Genomic DNA, 23595 nt, shown 5'->3' with positions numbered 1-23595 from the left:
CCCCCTCGTTGGGGTCGGCTGCCGCGGGCGCTTGCTCTCTAGGAGCCTCACTATAAGGTTCGCCATTTTCCTTAGTGTCGCCACCTGCCTGGAGATCCGTTGCCAAGTAACCCGCCAGCGGTCTCTCCTCCGAGGGACGCAACCACCTCGCCGTTCACAGGTGAGACACTGGGAGATTTTTGGGTCTCCGGGACTGTTATGCACGGCGGGGAAGCCCTGATGATAGGTGCAGTTTTCACCCGGTCTACGGGGCGGTCTGCAAAATGCTGATCGCTGGGGGGGGAGATTCCTCAGGGGAGATAATAGTCCTCGTGGAGGTTTTCTGCCGTCAGAGCCGGGACACACTACCGTCGCAACTAGAGGGTGGCACTCCCTCCAGACAGTAATCTGAGTTAGTAGAGGAAATGCTCCTTGAGCTCTTCATTCGTAGAGACACCCTTGTCGGGGGGGAAAAGGTGAAACGGGTCCGGACCCTCTGGTTAGTTGAGTCCTGCAAGAGCCGATGCGCTAATAGGGAGGAGCGCTTTATTAGGGGGGCTGATTTTCCAATGTTAGTGTCACTTTCAGTGTTACCTTCTCGCCTCAGGTGCAAGCTACGAAGGCAGCGACGCTCCTCCTCAAGAAATGCTCCATCTCCAGCTCCGGCAGAGGGGAGGGGGTCGGCACCCCCAGCAGCCCTGTCAGCCATCGACTGCCTGAGACTGCCACTCCATCACTACTCCCCGGCCGCTCAGCGGTGTCAGGCTACTATTAGCAAATTATTTTGTACTATGCTCCTCCTTCAATGCCGGTGAGTCAATGGAAACAGCAGACAGACTGGAAAGGATGAGAGTGACTGCCTGAGACTGCCACTCAATCGCCACTCTGCTCAATATGCCAGTCTGTTATCAGTGCGATCTCTGTAAGCGCGAGTCCCGTCAGCCTCCTGTGTTTGGGTTAGTCTGATTACTATGTTTACCATTTTGCCATCTTCTAGCACCAAAGCACCACAGTCTTGTAATGACTCTCAGATCTGGCTTTGTTTAGCATTGCAGTCAATCGCTCAACTGTGTTTCAAACTTAGCTGTGTTTAGTACTGCACCCATTTTCTCTGTCAGGCATAGGCCTCTCTTTCACTATACAGGTATCTCAAGTCTAGCTGCGTTTAGTAGTGCAGTCATTTGTTCAACCCATTTTCTCTGTCGGGCGTGGACCTCTCTTTCACTATACAGGTCTCTCAGGTCCAGCTGGGTTTAGCATTGCAGTCATCTGCTCAACTTTGTCTCAAACCTAGCTTTGCTTAGGACTCCACTCAATTGTTCTGTTAGGCGTAGCCCTTTCTCCCACTATACAGGTATCTCAAGTTCAGCTTTGTTTAATTCTGCACCCATTTGCTCTGTCGGGCGTAGACCTCTCTCCCACTATTCAGGACTCTCAGATCTGGCTGTGTTTAGCATTGCAGTCAATTTCTCATCTGTGTCTCAAACCTAGCTGTGTTTAGTACTACACCCATTTGCTCTGTCAGACGTGTGCCTCTCTCCCACTGTACAGATATCTCAAGTCTAGCTGAGCCCTATTTCAAACTGCATTATCTTGTAGTCAAATTGTATTGTTGGCTGTGGGCTGCTCTCCCACAGTGCAGGTTTCTCAAATCTAGCTGAGCCCTATTTCACACTGCATGGTCTGCTAGTCAAATTGTATTGTTAGCTATAGGCCTCTCTCCCGTGACAAAGTGATCATTGGCTGATTTATTGTGGAGTAATAGTGTGATTATTGAGTTGCGCCCCATGAGATGACACATGACTGTCATTTATGCCCATTAGGACATTTCTGTAGCTACTAGCTATACCCTTCCTAACACCACATATTTGGCTCACTGCAGTAAACCTCTTTCTGGGAGACCCACATTAAGTACAGTCACTGAAATACTCAACAATATAACCCTAACAAACCTCCCCTACCTTACTCGACACAGCGACTGAACAAGGCAGCAATATCAGCTGACAAGACCACCTACAGACAGAAACCAAACCTGTACCGGACAACTCCCTACAGCCAGTACTACACCACAAGACAGCCGCACCAAAACAAAATGAACTCGGCGCCAACAAACAATATAAAGACCAACAAAAACTCTCAAGCTCAAAATGCTGCGCAAACGACCCGGACCGAGAGAAAGAAAGAGCAGAAAGAACATACACAACTGAACACCACGAAGACTCACAACTGCAGAACACACTCCCACAGACAGGAACGACAACCGAACCAACGCAGAGAGAAGAGAGAAATCCCTCTACTTAACTCCATACCTCGCAAATAACCGGTCACCAGAACAAACCAACCCAACGCACGAATCAACAACAGCAGACAACCAAACACAACCACGCAGAAGAAGAACCGATAACGCTAGAAATAACAAAAACATAATCATTGCAATAACACCTTATATCACCAAAGCTAGAGGAACTACCACCCGACACCCACAACTTTTTGAAGAAGAACCTGATGAAAACAAAAACCCAAGACTGCACCTAGAAGAACTTTTCGACGACACAGACTCACCTGTACCAACACCTCAACTAGAGATCGACCAGGAAGGAAACCATCACACCGATCAGAAGACAACCCCGACTATAAAGCCCGAACCATACTACACCTTTAAACTCCACTGCAACCTACTAAACGCAAAATCCATGTCAAAATACTCAACAGAGATCTTTGACCTTCTCTGTGACAACAGCATCGACATCCTATTCATCACGGAAACATGGCTGGACGACAACTACAAAATCACACTCCAAAGCTGCCTCTCAACCAACTTCAAATGCCTTCAGGTAAACAGGAAAAATAAAAAAGGAGGAGGCCTTGCAATAGCATTCAAAGGACACCTGAAAATAAAAACAGACGAACCACTCAACATCATCTACTGCAAAACCATGGTCATACACCATGTCAACCATGGGTAGCAAACCCAAAACCCAACATCACATTCTTTCTGGTGTACAGACCACCGACATACGATGCAACCTTCGTCAATAACTTCATAGAAGCCACCACCAACATAGCCATCAAGCACGAACATCTAATTATCCTGGGGGACTTCAAAATCTGGTTTGAAGAAAGACACGCCAGCTACCAAAACTCACTAATTGGAAGGCTTTGAACCATGAAACTACAACAGCCGGATAAAAGGGGCAACACACTCGTCAGGACACACCCTCGACGCAATCTTCGCCAAGGAAAAACTTATCACCACGGCACCACTGATATAAATACTGTGGAGCTACCATCTCAACAGCCCATTTGTGTTCAGACTACCAACTGAAGTCCGCATCCAGCCCCCCAAGCTCATAACCGTCACAAAAAGAAATTGGAAAACTGACAAAGCACGCAACCTTTTCGAACAACTGGAGATAACCAGCCCCCAACTACAGAACTAGAGCTGGTTGACCTAGACGGAACAGCGGAGCTACTGCACAAATGGATTGCTGACACAATTGGAAACATCGCCCCGGGAAAACCATTCACTTCCTCAAAAAAAAAAAAAAGGGCAACGGCAAAATGGTTCACCCCGTTACTAAGCACCATAAAAAAGGACAAGAAGATGGATCTGGAATGGAGGAAAGAATACAACCCAGACAAGAAAACGCTGGTCCAAAAACAAATCTGTGCATATAAGAAGAAAATACAAAAGGCTAACAGAAGGCATTATGATGACAGAATCACCAATGCCACAAACGCACAACAAGAAATGTTCAACATCGTTAAAGAAATGTGAAACCCACCTGGCTGCGACAACACTCCAACCCCCTTTGAGAAAGTTTGCAACAACTTGGCAGACCACTTCAAGAACAAAATCAACGGCATCCGACAAATCATACAAAACAGACCAACCAACCGAACCTAACACAGATCCACAGCACAAACTCTAAAAAATTCCTGAAATATCAGCAGAGGCATCCGTCTTGCTGGTAAAACGCAGCAAGAAAGCAGGATCACCCATGGACCCCTGCCCCCTAACATCTACAAATCAATCCTCGCACAAGGAACACCACCAGAATACCACAGAAACCTCCTAAATCTCCTACTCGCAACTGTAACAAGATATTTCAAATCAGCATATATCAAACCGCTTTTAAAAAACACAAGTGGCGACATGGAAGACCTCTCCAACTACAGACCGATTTCAAACATTCACCGCCCGGCAAAACTCCTTAAAAACATACTTATACAAATTAACCCAAGAACATGTAGAAAAACACCACCTGCTAGACCAAGCACAAGTCGGTTTCAGACCCGCAAGAGGAACAGAAACAGTACTACTATCCATCTGGAATGACCTAAAAACAAATGCAGACTCCAACACAACCTCAGCTCTGATTCTGCTCGACCTCTCTGCAGCCTTCGACACAGTTATCCATGACACCCTAACCAAAAGACTGGTAGCAGACAGAACAGAAACCGTATGGATAAAACCCTACAAATCCACCCCACGAGTTAACGACTGTGGAGTACCACAAGGGTCCTCACTATCTCCACTGTACTTCAACATCCATCAGACTACAGTAATCAGAATCTTAAAAAAATACAAAATGACATGCTCCAACTATGCAGACGACACTCAAATAGTTTACGAAATCGAAGACACTCAAGCCGATCACTCAACCCTAATCGAGTGTCTAAAAGAAGTCTTCAACTGGATGAACGCCAACAACTTGAAAGACAGAAATCATGATTATATCAAAAAACCAAGAAAACAACACCTACATTCCGTGGCCAACGGAAATGGGAACCACACCAACACCTTCTAAGGTAGTAAAAAATGTGGGAGTCCTGATGGACAACACCCTAACCTTAGAACCACAAATAAATGCAATAATCAAGAAATGCTTCTTTCTCCTTCAAACAACAAGAACAAGCTTACCTTTCCTCTCCTTCTCCCACAAAACACTCACAATCGTTGCCCTCATCATGTCAAGAATCAACTACGCAAACAGCCTCTATCTCGGGATGCCAGAATATCTCCTGAAGAAACTACAACGCTTCCAAAATACAGCACCCAGACTCCTCCTCAAACTATCCAGAAGCGACCAGATCACTCCAGCACTAAAAACATCGCATCACCTTCAAAACAATGTGCACAACACACAGGGCAATCAGCGGACAGGGAGCTGAATTCCTACAAAAGAAAATAACAATCTACAAGCCAACAAGACTCCTCAGATCAAGCAACGAAATCCGCCTGAAACAAAAACCATACCTTAAGAAAAAACTGCGGGGCTCCTGCTTCTCCCACCTAGCCGCAAAAACCTGGAACATCCTGAAAGAAATATGAAACACCAAAAACCACATACTATTCAGAAAACTTCTAAAAACCTGGCTCTTCAACATCACAGATTCAAATTGGAAAAAACTAAACACTCAAATGGGAATCACAAATAACAGGATGACAGAATCTAGGATGACACTGACAAACATCCAGAACAGACTAAGGAAAACTCCTACTATAACAAGAGAGACGATGATAGGTCGAATAGGACACAAGCGACACCCCATGAGGACAGAATCAGCATCCCTAGCCAACTCTAGCCAACAACCTCACTGGTTCCATAATCGCTACCAGGTATCATATTTGAATAGAGTTGTGTGAATGTTAGCAGTTGCCACAGGGAGTCCAGTTGGGACGCCTGACAGTGCAGCTCTTCCTCTTTTTGGTTGTGGTGAATAGAGACCCTTGGGATACCCTTATGGCACCCATGGGTAGGAGTACAACCATGTACCCCTTGTGTATGTTTTTGGGCACCTGTGTGTGGCCCACAGAGCAGGGTATGATGGCAGCTCCATGCTGAATTTGACAGGTGCTCGGAGTATCCTCCATTTTGGGATACCCAGGATCTACCATAGGAATCAATGGATTCCTGATAGAAGGCAAGATGGCCCCTGGGCCTCTTGGTTTCTATTCTCTGTTACCTTGTTTTCCCAAAGTCCTGGGAAGCCGTGACTCTGTCCCTTCACCTGACTGGCTGTTTGGTGGAAGAACCATATATGGTATTGTGGGGATGTCCAGGCCAGATTGGCTGGAGCTTTCCCTGTGACTGTATGCAGTCAGTACACCATTGAGGTGGGGGTGCTTGTACCAATCCACATTCCTTGTTATGGGTGTCTGGGTGGAAGTGAATGGCCTTAATGCCTGTGAGCCTGATTGGCTGCCTGCCTGCATGAATGCCCTTCTGTCTGATTGGCTGACTGAGCTTGGCTCAGCAGAGGGAATGAGGGACATGTGTATATCTGGGGACCTCTCACTTGCCAATTTATCCAAAAGCTGAAGTTGAAACTTGAAGCTGATCCTTGAAACCCAGCTTGAGGAGAAGATTGCTGCTGCATTTCCTTCGAAGTAATCCAAGAGCTGTCGAGTCTGTCCCAGCACGCATCACCTCCTTAGAGCTTAATCCTTGGTTGCTCGTCCATTGCTACCACAATAGAGAACCTTGGCTGGGGTGCTCTGTGCTTCTGCTCTGCCATATAGAGGGCAGGAGTACAGATAACCTCCCTCGAGTTTTTACAGCGTGTAACCTTGAAGTGCCGTAATGTACATGTACAGCTGAAGCATGTAAGCTCTGTACTGTTGAGATGGCATACATTCATCAACTTCCGTGGGAAATGAAGTTCCTGTAATTCACATGAGAGATTTGCCATGATGTGACCGACAACATCATTGCGGACACTATTGAAGAGACATGCACCATTTGATGTCACCCGCATTACTACAAAAGCACTGTTTTGTGTCACTTGCATCACTTCAAAAGTAAGTGCCGCTAATGTCAGCTAGAATGCTGATAGTGTGGCAAGTTGGAACAATGAACTGCTGAGGTTTATGTAGAACTACGGCGTGAAGAGTCATATGTCAGGGTAAACATTGCAGACCGTTGAAAACATTTTTTTAAAAACAAAAATGTAGATTTTATGCTTTTTACATTGTCTACATCTTGGAACCTACCCACATTCTGAATTTCAGGTTTGCAGCATGTTGGGAAATATGCTGAACATTTTGAACAGACACACACATTTCCACAAATGCCCTATATATATATATATATATATATATATATATATATATATATATATATATATATATATATATATATATATATATATATATATATATATATATATATATATATATAGTGAACTCATCACCAGCCTTTACAGGAAGCCCACCACCAGCTCTAATATTCCACTACATGCTTTGAGTAATTACCCCACTGCCCTCAAATGGAGTATCCCCTATGGTGAGTTCATTCGTATACGTAGAAATTGCACAAAGATTGAAACCTTTGATTACGAATGTGCTCTCATAGCTAACAATTTCAAACAACGTGGTTATCCTAAAAAAATTCTGGAGAGATCCTTCTTAAAAGCGAGAAGCATGGATCGCTCACAGCTATTGTTGCAGGAAACTATTGACCATACTACCACTGATCTGAATCAGACGCGTCTTATTTTAACATTTGGAGCTAAATCACATAGTATACGTAAAGTCATGCAACGCCATTGGCACATTTTGAAATCCGATGAACATTTGAACACCATTTTGGGCGATCATATTAATATTACTTTTCGATGGTCGATCTCAGTTAAGGACACTCTAGTTCCTAGCTTTATGAAGCCCCTTGAGAATGTTACTACCAACGCCTGGCTTAACACTAAATCTTGCGGCTTTTACAAGTGCTCCAAATGCAAAGCATGCACATATGCTGCCAACAAGACTCATTACACACATCCTATTCTGGGTACAAACATTAAGATCGCATCCAGAATTACTTGCGATACGGATCATGTGGTATATGTTCTTACTTGTCCCTGCAACAAGTGGTATGTGGGCAGTACCAAAGGTAAATTGAAGCTTAGGATACTCCAGCATATTCGTGCCATCAGAAACACTGATTCTAATTATCCGATGGCTTTACATTTCCAGTCCCAACATGATAACAAACTTGAGGGCTTTTCTTTCTTTGGGATTCTCACAGTGCCGAAGTCGCCAAGAGGAGGCAATCGAGAATTGTTGCTAAGGCAACTGGAGACTAAATCTATTTTGGACCTTGAGACCAAGAAACCCAGGGGTCACAACCTGGATGAAGAACTATATACTTTTCTGGGAACCTAAGAGCACACACAGTGATATATTATAATTATTTATATTTGTGTGCATGTATACTTGCTCTCTTATTGGTTTCCTTGACATAACTTTCTCCCTTTGCCTTTTGATAATATGATTATTATTTTTTCATTCTACTTTGCCTCAGACACTCTCTTGGTACTCTATCTGATATTGTTGTGATACCTGTATGACATTTGTTTATTTGACGGAGATTTTTTCATTAATTATGAGCGGCCTGCTTTTTATATATATCTTTCTATTTGGTTTTAACATGCATTCTAGTAGGGAGCATATCTATCTTTTTAGATTGATAATTATGTGTTACATTGACTTTTACACAGTATTTTTTAGACTCTTTTTAGAACACAGTCTACTCATAATGTATTTGCCTCGTATTTTAAAATTAATTTGTTTAGGCTATAATGGATACAATAGATACACTGCATTTTCATGAGCAAGCAAGCCTATATAACATGTATGCCCTTTTTTAGGTGATTTTTAAGGAGGATCAGGAAAGTTATGTGCCCCTTCAGATGGAGCATTTTTATAGTCTATGCACTTTGCACTTTATTGCGGGTCTATATTTGCTTTTATCATTCTTTAGCTGTCCATGGCTGCACGTTTTCCTGCCATCCTTCATGGTTTACATGGGAGGTTAGGCGGGTTCTTTTCTAAAAACTGTGACTACCCAAACCGTGCACCCATGGACGTAGAGCACTATGCTCACTATTGTTGCTAAATTGAATGAAATTTTGATCCCCATGTATTTCTCCTTCTTTCCTCCCTTTCCTTTACCCTGTTTACCTTTACCCCTTAGACCATTGCTGCTATGAATTTTGCACTTTGCACTTTAATTACAGCACTTTATAGCTCGCACTAATGTGCATGCACTAAGCACTTTATCCTCGGTTTCATATTGCTATATATCAGCGGCAATATTTAAATTTGTAAATCACCATTTATAGCGTAGCATTCTATGTAATGGTTTTATTTTAGACTATTATGGTTAACATGAGGGAACTCTTGGTCACTACAAAATGGCCGATTGATTTTACCCTACCTATGAGACACTCTATACATTGTTACCAGAGAGTTTGTATTGTGTTTATAAGAGTCCCTTTTCTGTGTTTCCCTACTATCGTGAACAAGCGGTCAGTTGATCGTGAAACGCGTCGATGTTAACTTTTTCTTCCTTGCCATGCACCTTTTATCAATAAAGAACATTTGGTGCCATCTGTTTCTTGCCGTGTAGCCCTTTATTGCCAAAGCCCTGGATTTTCTGGACATGGCTGCTCTTGGGAGTGCATTCCGCTGATTTGGCCCTTTCTTTGGGCTTGATTTTCGTTTGAAAATATATATATATAGTTCTGAATAATACTAGACTTTCTACTTATACTTCTTGTCACTTGTCAATAAATATCTCTCAAAGTGCTTAACTTCACAGAGGCGGTTCAACATGTGACATATGCATCAAGTTACAGTTTTTATTTTCCCTAATGATGCCCATCCTTTACAGAATCAGGAAACTGTTATAACATTCACAGCTTCTCAACTAAATGTGCTGCAGGGGCTTTTAAACATGTTCATGCAATTTACACTATGCTTACAGTAATATGGATCTGCAGGTTTTGTGTACAGAATGTAATTCTTTCAATTCTAAAGACTACCCAATTTCATTTACCCCCTATCCAACCTGGAACAGTGTTCAGATGACTTTAATGGATGTAAACACCCCAGCCCTTTCACTTCACAGAGGAATCCACCTATTCATGTCCGAATAAGGGGTTGCATGGGTTTTACGTTTTGCACTATTTTATGTGACTTGAAAAAATCCTTTTTTGAAGCTTCCTTTCACCCACAAACCTTTTTATGGCTATGTCTCCCACCAGCGACAAATTATTAAGCTTCTGTCAGGCTATGGGCCTTCATGACTAGTTCATAGTCCGAAATATCGACTAGGCTGGTAAAAACGCATGGATTCTTTTTTAAATGAGCTCAATTTTACAGAAACAAAACCGCATTTAAGTTGCACGAAATTTCTGTATTTTTTTACATTGTACTCTCAATACTTAAAATGCAGCAGTTTTTATAGAAATGAAATTTGAAATTCACACCTACCTACAAAGGAAAAACATTTCTATCTTGCACTGCACCTGTATCCCTCTAAAACTAGCATTACCTTTTATTCTTCTAGACCACCCTCACTCCAGCGAATTATCATCCAGAGAACTATGAAGCAATCTGGATTTTCATTGAGACTTAATTCCTAATTTCAAATGTTGCTTTCTATTTTTGGGAATCACCCTGGACCCTCTGTTAAGATTTCGTCACTCAGCAAGGTCTGCAAGATGTTCTGAACCGGCTCCCAAATGGACTGCTCATCTCATATAGAATATGGACTCCTTTCTACAGTCTCTATGGTATCCCAGGTCTCCTGATGGTATCTAAGACCCATTTTTCCCTTTGCAATAATTTCTCTAATAATCCCCCTCTATCTGTGTACATGGTATTATATCATTAAAATCATCCTTACCTTGGCATTGCTGCTCTTATTGCTGCTGTTATTTTCATTACTCTGTTCTATACTTGTATTCTCCTACAGGATGCTTCCTTTAATCTTGGCACCTCGAAGGTTGGGGCCATTCGCTCCTCATGCAAAACTGCTATTTTGTTTTTGTAATAAAGTTATAACTATTGACATGAATGTGATAATATAATAAAATAAAAACCATCACACTATGTTTTACCATTCACACCCACAACTTGCATGCTGTGGTATAATTCTGTTGAGAGTTATTGATTTTTCATAATTTGTAACAATTGTAAACCATGTGAATTTGGAATTTCCTGAACAAATGTATTTATATCTGCAAACCACAATTGGTTTCAGGTTCCCAACATGTATCAATACAAAGTTATAGATTTTTAATTGATTATGTATTTTGGTTACTTGGCAAGACAGGAAGATTTTGACTGTATTTAAATAATTGCAGTTTCTGTTCACCAGATATCACCAGTTTTTCATTTCACAAAAGCTCTCCTCAACAACTGGTGGAGACAAGCGCAGACATATGATTCACTGTAGAGATTGGTGTCTCATGACATGCATTAGCCTTGATGAGTGCTTTAAACAAGTTCAGACAGGTGATTCTTACTGTAGTGAAACAACTGGTTATTCAGAACCTTGTGACTCATGACTGTGGGAAATTCTGGAGTGTGGCTAAACTATTTCAAGTGGAATCTAAGTTTGCATATATTCAGAACCAGTTCAAGCTAAACCGAGTGCAATGTTATACAAACTAATAAAACTAATGATTCTTTATTTTCTTCATTTGTACTTGCATGATATTTCTTGAAACACTTGTGTACAGGAGCGTTACAAATGCCATATCATATATCATATCATAACATTATTTTGCGTAAGAAATGGAAACATCGATCATTGATCTGAATGACCGTTCCACTGGACAGAAACCAACCATCTCGCAGTTACTCGAACTTGTATCATCTAGCAAGGAATTACCATGGGTCGAACCTATGCTGAAAGCCCTGCTTAATAACAATCAAAATGTCAAGAGAAACTAGCCAAAAACAAGTCTAGAATTACAAATATACTCATGGAATTGATGTGGCTTTAGGAATATTGAGACATTGCTTCATTTGACCCCGATCTATCCCCTCACATCATATTGTTACAGGAAACAATGCAAATTAGAGACCTAACTCTCAATGGTTATACTACTTATAGTGCTCCTGCGACAAAAGCAAGTGAGGGAAGACCGGTGGGAGGCTTAGCAATAGCCATAAAAAAATAACTTGGAACGTAAATCAGTGCTACTCTATGTCTCGGATTATGTAATGGCTGTAGCCATAGCTCCTAAGGGCCTTAAAGAAAATCCTCTACTAATGGTGTGTATATATTGGAACCCCCTGAAATTCGAAATAGACATGATGTTTGATGAAATCGATATGTGCTTACAATCAGTGGGAGTCCATGACACATACTTGGAAATAATTATAGGGGGTGACTTTAATGCCTACTGTTATTCAGGACATTGTAATAGACTGTTTTACAGAGGAGGTACTTCGCAACAATCAAGTAAAAAAGGCAAACTATGGGTACACTACATTGAGGATTGGGGAGTGATGTTTGTTGAATGTGCATCGACCAATAGGAATTGTACTTGGTCACGTGGTGAAACTGGATCAATGATTGACTATTTTTGCATTTCTAGGACACTAGCAAACAGTGTGAATCTTATAAGGGTACACGAGATTGTATATAGTGATCATGCTCCAATTGAAATTAAACTGACACATAAGTGCTGGTAACATCAAACAGACAGCTCCCTACAACTAACTGAAATTCATAGACCGAACATTTGTATTAGATGGATCCTGATATTATGTTCTAAATTAGGGAAGCAGCTCCAGAGGAACCTTGACGATTTGAATGAGGAGGCTCCAATGAAAGAGATCAGATTTTGTGATAAAGAAAAGATCTTAAATGCAACAATTAAGGGAATATTAGATGAGTTCATTAAAAGGCAAAAATCGTTGCCACAATCTAATAAGCATGCCCCTAACTTTGACATTGGTCTACTTAAAAGAACTAAGAACAGGGAAATTAGAAATCTACTAAAAAAGAGGCTCTCAAAATCGGTACATGAGAAAGAAAAAAAGTTTATTCTACAAAGATACAAAAATAACATCAAAATGATTAAGATAACTGCGCCTATTAAAGAAAATCAAGCAATTGTGAGAGCACTATGCAGAAATGATTCAAGAAGAATATGGGATCATTGCGCCCATAAATCATAATAATCAGCCTACGCACATAATTCCAGCTGTGGCATGGGAGGACTTTATCCGAGGAAAATACTCCCTCCCCACATTATTTCGAAACAAGTTTTATATTCCAGCGAATTGAACAAGGTTCTGCCAACTTCAATGGACGAAGGGTGACATTGTGTGGGCCATTAATAAGTTAACAAACTCAAAGGCACCTGGCCCTGACGGCATCCCACCTTTTGTTGATAAAATGGACCCGTGGTTGTGGGTAGACATAGTGTCGATCAAACACGACATGATCCTCTAAACTGAAAAGATCCCTCCATCATGGGTCACCGCAATTATTGTACCAATATTTAAAAAAGGTGACCCAAACAACCCTGCAAACTATAGGCCTATCTCTTTGATTGACACTTCAGCTAAAATATTTGCGATACTCCTATTACATGAACTAGAACAGCACATAAAAGATAATCATCACTCTAAATATCAAACAGGCTTTAGGAGAAGTATGGGCACTCCCTTAAACGCTACAATCTTATCTCGAATATTAGCAGAAACAAAAATTAAAGGAGCATGTCCAATTTACATGGCATACATGGATTTATCCAATGCATTTGACACAGTGATACGTAGCATTTTGTGGGAAAAGTTGGCAAAATTTGGAATACCCAAAAATCTGATTTACTGGATGATTCAGTTACACACGAACACATCGTATAGGGTCAGATTAACAGCAGAAGGTGCAATGACCCAACTCATTCGAACTGAACTGGGTCTGAAACAAGGCTGTAATCTGGCTGCTACTTTATTCAATCTATACATTTTAGATATTGAGAAAATCTGGCAGGGAGCACAAGTATTTCCAATACGCCTTGCAAGTATGAGGTTTTTCTCGCTTTTGCTGACGACATAATTTTATTTGATTTAAATCCGGCTGGCCTTCAGTTAAAAATGCAATTATTCAAAAATTGGGCTTACCAGCATAATTTGCAAATCAATGTTAATAAAACAACAATGATGGTTTTCAATGCTGGCAAAAAATTGAAACACTATACATGGAAACTTAATGTTTTCTTATGTCCAAGTTCAAACTACATATCTTGGGTATGTCGTCGACAACCTATCATCAAGTAGAATATGGTGTGAAAGGATGAATCTGAAAGCTAGACCTTTGCTTAGTCAAATGAAGCCTATATTTAAGAAATATTTCAGATTTTCCCTATGCCCCCTCTTGAGTTTTTGACACTTAAAGTGGAACCTGTCATCTTGTACTGCCTGGATATGTGTATTTATGATATGAGGACTCATTTGGATGTACTAAAGGGAAGACTTCTGAAATCTGCATTGCAAATCTCTATGTCCATTCCAAACTGCATTATATGCCATGAGCTGGGTCTAGTGGCACTTTCGTGTAGAAAAAAATGGCGGAACCTGTCGAATTATGCAAAAATGTTGGAGCTGCCTTAGGACTCCCTTTATGAAGACTATAAAAACATTCTCTCATTCTCAAAGGATAAGTCTAATGTTGTATGGAAGTTCCACATGAACATGAGTAATTTAATTAAAGAACTTGGAGTTCTACCGGGAGATCTGTGCTTGAGGCCTGCTTATGTTAAAAACAAAACTATTTGAACACGATTGGATATGTACGTTAGATGCTATTCCAGCTTATGTTACATGCAGCGAATATGGCAAATATACAAAGAAAAGAGACATTTCTGGCACATACATTGCACTGTTCCCCTGTCAGTTGGTGAGGAGTCAATATCTTAGGTTTAAATTGAACCAATTTCCCACAAGAGAAAGGTCTAAACATTGGGAAACTGAATCTGACATAACTGGGGAATCCAAATGTCGTTTTCCACACTGCTTAGAACAGGTCGAAACGCTAAAACACCTTGTTTTGGAATGTTGTCATTTTAAAGATGCTAGATCTAACATCTTGATTAAATTTGTAAATTTAGAGTTCATTGACTCAGACGATTTCATGTGGGATAGAATGATGAATGGGAGACATAGGCCTCTAATTTATGCATTGGTCAGACTGTTGAAAATTGTTGAAATTGAACTTATATTGTATAAGGATACATAATTAAGATTTTTAAATTTAGGGAGACTATGGAAGTATGTTTTATTAATTGTTTTAAATGAAATAAGTGATCGTTGAATGAAATATTTTGTTTTTAACGTATAATCTGTATGTTGCAAAGGTTTTATGTAAACCAAATACAATAAATAATAATAAGCATATTTTTCTCTGTACATTACATCAGGAATATGACAACATTCCCTTAAATGATTTATCTGTATTCTGACTTTTCCCGTTCACTTCTTGGAGCACAGGCTGTTATTTAGTTAGCTGAATATATTTCTCACCTATTTGGGCATTGGTTCATTTGAACTGAAAAGGGCTTTTCTTTTCTGTTGTTGCATTTTAAAATTGTTTTCCAATTTTTTTTTTTTTTTTTATGGGGCGTGATTTTTTGAATTTTCCCGGTGAGTGTGAAATCTTTAGCAGTTTGTGATTATCGCCACATTGCTCTTGGGTGCTCTTCGTTCCATAAGGCGATACCTAATCTCTTTTGTATAAAATGAAAAATGTCCATTTAATGTCTCATACACGTCACATTAAAATCAGGCCTGCAATTTTCACTATTAATTTGCTTTAGGGGGATATTTTTTGGCCCCATTTATCCTGACAGCAGTAAGGACTGACCTGCCCCTTTTTTGGGGTGAGACCAAGCTTAATTTGCACATGGTATTTATTGCATGGCAGACTGAAGAAGATGGTCTACAGGATTACCCCGAGCTGTGGTAGGGGTTTCGATCAACTGACAACCCTCCAGCCACCACTCTGCTGTTTTGCAATTTGTGTGCAATTTGCCATGCTCATAATAGAGAGTTGGTGCATATATTTGGCACCTAGACATTCCGTAAAATGTCTAGAGAACTGAAACATGTCGAGTTCCCCCATCTAGAATAAACACTAGACTGACGGTATAGCTACCTTAACGTAGGTTCCATGAACAGTGCAAGTCAGCAACTGCTCCCTGCGCTGGTCACTGAATCAACTACACGTCAACTAGATAGATGTTACTAGATTGTGTCAAAGTGTCACGACTAATTTGTCTGTTTTTTAACAAAGTATGATTGTTTTATGTAAAGTGAAAGGGATTGGCCCATCGCTTTTTTAAGCTAATAATGTGTTTTTTCATTGAAACTGATTATTAAAAAATGATTGAATAGTTAATTTTTACAGAACTAATTTAATGAATGTTGACTGTAAGTTGTTGATAAGAGCTAACTACCTTCTATGTTCAATACCATTGTTTCCCCGATAAAAGGTAGAGCTACTACCAAGGTAGTAAAAATTGGGTTTCCCCCTCTATAGTATATTTGGCACACAACATTTTAATTTACAAACCGATTTTTAGCTTATTTTTCTGTGTGAAATATAACACATAGTTTACACCTTATTCCAGAAGTAAGACTGGCTTATGCATACAAATAAATATTTTGGGCGCTGCACTGTCTGTGAGGCAACAAAATAAAGTTTTCACTGCCAGTAGGGACTTACCAAAGAAAAAACCTAAAGAAGTCTGATGAAAAACAAATATGTACTTTCTCCATTTTGGGTAGATCTTGAAGTAACTATTATCCTTGGGGAAATTTTAATTTTATATGGAAGGTTTTTGAAAGTTTCTGGGGACTTGCGTTGTCTCAGTTGTGGTTCTACTTAGTGTAACAGATTTATCATTTAGCTTGCAACTTTTGTGTCTAGTAACCTTGTTGTTCCTAATGGTTACATGTCTTTACATCTGTGTCAGTTGATCAGTGGTCTTTCCTTCTGTGCTTTAACATCATGGGCAACTATAACGCACGAAACGGACAAAAAAGATAGCAAAAGAGGTAAAGGAAGCAGTAAGCATGAAAACAGATGATGTGCTGGGGGTCTACCCACATTTGAAAAGATAATAGAGAAAGGCAGACAAAAGATGAAAAAGCAAAAAAGGCAACTGATGAAAAGACCACTGATGAAAACCTGAAACCATTCTTAGCGTTGGTTATTAGGTGGTGCTGCAAGCGCATTTTATAAGCCGAGAAGTATTGGCATGAAAACTAAAGGTAGGAGAGATGTTGGGGAGGGACACTCATTTTGTGTGCATTGTTTGTATTTTTACCCATTGACTGACTATGGCCATCTTAGTCACTATGGCCATTTGCACCCACTACATGTACCTCCCTGCTGAAAACACACGTTCCCCAGGTGTTTGTTTGAACTATGTCTGTGCTTTTAAGGGGGTGCTATATCAATCCTAAGCAGAAGTAACCTAATGGCTTAATTGAAGCTGTAAACCAGCTCCTGGTGTAATATAAATGTCTTAACCAAGTGTGCCTTCACCCACTTGATTAATAAGCATATGTATGGCCTTCCAACAGTTTTGATGGCTATTGTACAGGCATTAGATGGGCATTTGCTTGGCACTGCCTTAATATGCCAAAGTTCTAACATCATTTGCCAGCTATTCCCGTCATATGGCCAGGTAGTACCAGGGTTAAGCAATGAAAGTTTCAAGATTGTAACCTTGCATAAAAAGTCACAGAGGTAAAACCTGTTAATACTCCGCCTTGCATACTAACATCATGTGTATAACCCTTTCAGATCTGAATTGAAGAACTCTGCGGAATGCCTGTGCCTTCACTTTATTGATCGCCTGGTTTGGGAGGCCTTGCACTGCCGGACATCATGGCCTCAGGAGCGGAATGTGTCCTTCCCCACGTCAGTAGAAAACAAGGAAAACTTTGGAAAGGTATGGCTGGTGTTTAAAGAATGGTTGCGCACCTTGCTTTTTTACGCTGTTAAACGTTTACACCTATTGTAGCAAACATGCACAAGTGGGATCGCTGTAGCATGGAGTGAGCATGTTTCTGCTGCTGTCTCTTCGGCTCTCGCGCCTGCTGTCCCATGCCTGAGCTCTGATGCCTTTCGCATCACGAGGCGTGCACCTTGTCTTGGGTGCAGTGGCGAAAGGTGCACTGGGCCTGAAATGCAACAGTATGGTCAGTATGTAATGTCCTCCTGGGAGCATTGGAGTGGAGATGCTTCAGCCGTGTTTCTACTGTACTTCCCTTCTCTATACTGCCCTGATCTTGTCCTGAAGATGTAATGGCTGCATGAGCCCTTGTAAGCAGTCTCAATATTGTGCCATAAGAATAATGATACCATATTGTAATAAGTGTTACTAATACCCTGGTTGATAGTGCTCACTTTTCTTTCCCTCCAAAAAGATTTGTTTGTATTGCGCTTTATGCTGGAGTCCAGCCTCTAAGCACGGTGCAGGGTATCGAACCCATGCTGCTCTGCATTGTCTTATTTCCAAGACAAGTGTATTACCCTTGAGCTATCCTCTCAGGCTCTTAACTTCCTACTCCAATAATCCAATGTTGGTACTATATGAAACATTGCGTATGATGGAAAAACAGTAGATCTCTAGAAGGAAACGACAAAAAGAAACGAACCATTTTCTAAACAAAAGATGAGCTGATAATTTAAGGCAGGGCTCAACATGTCAGCTCCTTGAGAGCCCAATGAGCTATTCACATTACTGTATTCTAATGTACTCTGTGTGTGTTAGGCACATCCTCCCTCTTGACATAGGGGGGGGGGGGGGTTCAAGGCACAAAAAGACAACAAGGAACATTGACTTAGTGTGAGCTAGTGACTTCCAGCCATGCCTCCACCTTCATTACCGTAGTGAGCAAAGAGATGATGCCTTGGGCATCATTTCCTCTTCTCACCCCAGAGGCAAGTACCCCCAAAATAATGCCCCTCTCAAAACAAAAACAGTTGCTTATAGACTTTTTAATCATAATATACATAACCTTTGAATTCGTGCTGGTCCCGTCCACAGTTAGGCTTTGGATATCTGCTTGCCCCACAGCTTTAGGAACCGTCTCTTCCTGTTTCTCCCTCTTCTGTGGAGTGAGTCATTGCTGTACCATCCTCATAGTTGGTTACGCCCAGTTCTTGGAGTACATCTCTTCACCTGGTATCTTGTCCACTTGTTTATTGTCCTGTTATAATTTTTCTTCTGATGATTCTTCTCTGGACCACTGTCCATATTCTTAAAGGACTGCGAGACTTGTCCTTGGCCTCAAGCCCTGGGATGGTATCTCTCCAGCTTTGAAATCTCTCCATTGGCTCCCAGTGGATGCAATGATCAAATTTAAAACCCTTTGCATTGTCCACAAGGCTTTGTGGGGCCTGGGTCCAAAATACCTTCAACTATCCCTCCCTTAATACTTTCCCTCTCGAGCCCTTCGCTCCTCTATCTCTAACTCCCTCAGGGTCAGTCGTTTTTCAAAGATTGAGCTGGGGGGAGATCTCTTTCTTCGGCTGCGGCCTCCCTTTGGAATTGCCTCCCTTCTACCTTGAAACTTGAGGAGAATCATTACGGTTCCGGAAGCTCCTCAAGAACTTCCTCTTCGCTTCTGACTCTGCTCCCCTTCTCCCCTGCTGACCTGATTTCTCTCTCAGCAATGCTGCACCTGGCCACCCTCTGCCCTCGGGCCCAGGTACCTGCTCACCTTGCCACCCTCCTGCCCTCCTGCACTGCCTCCGGGCCACCCCTTGGACTGGGACCTGTAGCTGTACCCTGTAGTCCCCCACCCACTTTTCTTCTGCACTTATCAGATTCACCCCATTTGACTAACCTAGCACTTTGGCACTTACAGGCTGCACTACCACTTTTTTTTTTTTTTTTATTATTTTTTTAACCCCATTTATTTTCTTATTTATTTTGCTCTTTCCCATGCTATGCACTTTCCAATTTTCCCGCCTCCCGTGCACTTTCTCCTCTTTCCCTCCCCCATGCACATGCACTTGCGTGATCTCAATGTCATAGGGCCTAGTAAGATCGTTGTTTTGTTTTTGTTTCTCCCCTGTTCCCCTCCCTTGACCTAGTCGCGCTCTGAAACACCTGCGTACGAGCGCGATATGAATAAAATATCAGATCATATCATAACCGACTTGCGTTCCTCGTGACAGTTTGCCTCCTGTCACTTTCTGTCACCACGGAGCCTTTCACATCCACTGCTGTCTATGGGTGTCTTTCAAACCGTAACCTCGGATTATGTCAATTCTGTATGCATTCCTGTTCACTGACTGCTAGCTGCACTTTCTTTTTCTTTCTTATCTGCCTCATTCTGGTTAGTCACTGTCGGTGGTTGGCGTACATCGCCCTCATCAGGTATTGGAAAAGGTCTTGAACCATGTGCTGGTATCAGTAACTTCCCTTTTCTCCCCCAGAAAGCGTCTGCTGGAGCTACCTGAGATGAGTGGAGGGTTGTGTAGTGAGCCATGGGAAGTTCTCTAGCACCTCCATCAGTGGTTCCCTTTCTTCACATGCAATTTGGAATGTCTTGTACAGGGTCCAGCTGAAATGCGTTGCTTCGTCCTTGGAGCTTGGGCTGAAGGGAGTAACTTGAATATGCATCCAATACCACCATGAAGTGCAGGACAGTTTAGTATGGTTCCAAAGTCCATACTCGGTGCTTGCCAGGGTCTAGTGCTCTTCATTGGGATTGTATGGGCGATTGTTTTGGTTTGTTGGAATTTGCCTGGTAGCATGAGCCACTGCAGAGGGCCTCATACACCTGCGCTACATCTTTATGTAACGCTCGAAAGGATGCTTGTTTTCCAAATCTTGTTTTGTACGGCAACGCCACCCCTTTGCGAAGAAACTGCAATCCGTGACACTGTTGGTGCTAGACTTTCTGCAGATGACCATAAGTTTCAATGTTTTGGCCACAGTCCTTGCAAGGTTCCTTCTTCCTCTATAGTGCATTGCGTGGGTTGTCCGGAAGTCTTTCCATCTACCTGAGTGAATTTGTGAAAGAACCAGTTGCATAAATCCTTCCTCTTTGGCGACTATTATCAGGCATTGAGGGAGATTGCAACCAGGATGGGAGCCTGTGTGAGAATGCAGGCACGATCCTGCGCCCCTCTTCCTCTAACCCATGCTGTGTGAGGACGGGAAGCGTGCCGGGTTTTCAGCCCCTGCTCTATATGTCAAGCAGACGCCATACACCTGTAGCTTCAGGAGCCATCGCTTAATTGTTGCTGCCAGGTAAGGAGTTGTGGGGAGTAGCGGTTTATGGTCTTTCACAACTCTTACGGATGGTCTGTATATGTACAGAGGTAACTTCCTTGCATCCTCACTGCACCTCTGGGGCCTCTCATTTGATTTACGGGGTACCATTGCTCGGTAGGCACAAGGGCTCTACTGGCATAGTCCATGCTCAGGCCGGTGTCCTTGCCATCAACTTGCATGAGCACTGCTCCTAGCCTTCTGTGGCTGGCACCTACGATTGCTTGTTTGGTGGGGTTAAAACATGGCATTGTTTTGTCTCTGGTAGTGCTGTTCGCTATTTCTGTTCCGTTCTCATGCACAATGTTTTCTTGGGAGCCACCTGAGGGGCTCCTTCATCATGGGCAGATCAGGTGGGAAACCTCTGCAGACCGTTAACTTTCCAATGAAGCTTCTTACTTCTGTTTGGGATGTGGATGGTTTGATTGATTGATATTTTATTTCTATCGCGCTCGTACACAAGTGTTTCAGAGCGCGACAAGGCAAGGGAGGGGAACAAAACGGCGATCTTACTAGGCCCAGTGACATTGAGAACGCGCAAGTGCATGGGAGACGGGGAGGGGAAAAGTGAATGGAAGGAGGGAGAAGTGGAAAGTGCGAAGCAGAGGAGAACAGATAAATAAATAATAAAGGCAACAAACAGTGGTAATGCAGCCAGCAATTTGCAAGTGCTAGGTTTAAGGCAGCAGACAGGGTAGGTCTGATAAGTGCAGGAAGAAAAAGGGGGGGGGGGCTGTATGGGTACAGATACAGACCCGAGTGCAAGGGGTGGCTCGGAGGCAGTGCGGGAGGGTGGCAGGGTGAGCAGCTACCTGGGCCCGAAGGACAGAGGGTGGCCAGGTGCACAGTGCCAGAGAGAATAGATCAGCAGGGGAGAGGGGGAGAGAAGGCAGAAGAAAAGAGGAAGGTTTTGAGGTGCTTCTGGAACCATCTCTGGATGGTTCTCCTCAAGTTTTAGAGTGTCAGGGAGGCTGTTCCAGACGGAGGCCCCAGCCGAAGACAGAGACCTACCCCCAGCTCGTTTCTTTGAAAAACGACTGACCCTGAGGGAGTTGGAGGTAGAGGAGCAAAGAGCTCGAGAGGGGAGGTATTTGCAGAGGGATAGCTGAAGGTATTTTGGACCCAGGCCCCATAAAGCCTTGTGGACAATGCAGAGGGTTTTGAATTTAATCCTTGCATCCACTGGGAGCCAGTGGAGAGATTTCAGAGCTGGAGAGATACGATCCCAGGGGTTGAGGCCAAAGACAAATCTCGTAGTCCTGTTCTGGATAAGTTGCAGAGGGCGGAGAGTAGAGGCAGGTAGATTTAGAAAGAGGCTGTTACAATAGTCCAACAAAGAGAGAACCAGAGCTTGGGATACCAGGAGCTTCTGGGGGAAGGAGAGGAAAGGCAGAGTACCTCTGAGGAGGTGCAGTCAGAAATTTGACTTTTTTTAGAGACCTCAGAGATGTGGGCAGAGAAGGAAAGGGTGGAGTCAAAGATGCCCCGAGGTTCTTAGCCTCGCAGGTGGGGGTAGTAGGGCCAAGGGAGGCCGGCCACAGAGTGAGGGGAAAGGATGGTGAAGGTGTGCCCATGAGGAGGATCTCCGTCTTGCTGGCATTCAGACAAAGATAATGTCATGATGCCTACCCCTGGGCATCCAGACCAAGTCCAGCAACCCTGGAAGCAGGCATGTTACCCAGAGAAAGCCCAGCAACCCTTGTTAGGGGCTATATGGGTACAGTCCTGGCGTCTGATGGCGCCAGGCTCGTATGGGGGAACAATCCTGGTGCCATAGGCGCCAGGCTCATATGTTAAAACGTACCTGATGCAGAGCATGCTGCAAGAGATCCAAGCCCATGTGAGGCTTGGAAGGGACTACTTTACCTAGGGACTATTTTGTTACTTGTGTGTGGTTGTGGAGGAATACTTACCTGGGACTACTTTGGAGGCTATTTAAACCACGCCCGAAGGGCAGCACACGCTTCGCGTTATTCTGCATCCAGCCTGCAGTCAGCATCCAGCCTCGTGCCACGCCCGCCTCGAACCCAGAGCGCCTAGAAAGAAGGGAAAGAAGAAGAAAGGTTAGAACAAGAACATTATTGGGTTTCTTACCTGATTCCGGATTCATCGCATCTTTGAATGAGAAAAAGACTTTATTTTAAACACGGCGGATCGCCGGCAGCAGCACCGCGCCATACTCACCGTTCCTCGCAGCATCTCTACGATCCGGCGCTGTCTCCATTATTAATGTGCCGCATTCCAGCACCTAAGGGGGACAAGAAAACAACAAGGTGAGTCGAGGGGAAACCAATAAGGACAATCTCTTGCCACCATATACTTACCTGATTTTACCGCCAGAGGTATTATTCACCAGCACGCCAAATCTTCTTACGCCGCACCTGTAGGAAAAGAGACAGTAGTGAGTTAAACTTTGGCATCATTTAACGGACAGTGTGGGATAGCACAGACTCTTATCAGAACGCTTTCAGCTGCCACAGAACTATCTTCATTTGGGTCTAAGCTGCAAGATAA

The 23595-nt window shown here is 42.6% G+C and overlaps 1 protein-coding gene across 2 annotated transcripts in view; it reads left to right on the top strand.

The window, feature by feature from the left end:
* STPG1 (sperm tail PG-rich repeat containing 1) overlaps nucleotides 1-23595 on the top strand; it is a 546110-nt gene that overhangs the window by 63279 nt on the left and 459236 nt on the right. For both annotated transcript variants that reach the window (XM_069622687.1, XM_069622688.1), the window contains exon 2: nucleotides 17595-17742. In XM_069622687.1, the coding sequence (XP_069478788.1) occupies nucleotides 17679-17742 (64 nt within the window). In that variant the 5' untranslated portion in view covers nucleotides 17595-17678. The remainder of the gene's footprint in view (nucleotides 1-17594; nucleotides 17743-23595) is intronic.

This window comes from Ambystoma mexicanum, chromosome 11, assembly GCF_040938575.1.
Source record: "Ambystoma mexicanum isolate Mex_15411 chromosome 11, UKY_AmexF1_1, whole genome shotgun sequence".
NCBI lineage: Eukaryota > Metazoa > Chordata > Amphibia > Caudata > Ambystomatidae > Ambystoma > Ambystoma mexicanum.
This window is presented reverse-complemented; position numbering and strand designations above follow the sequence as displayed.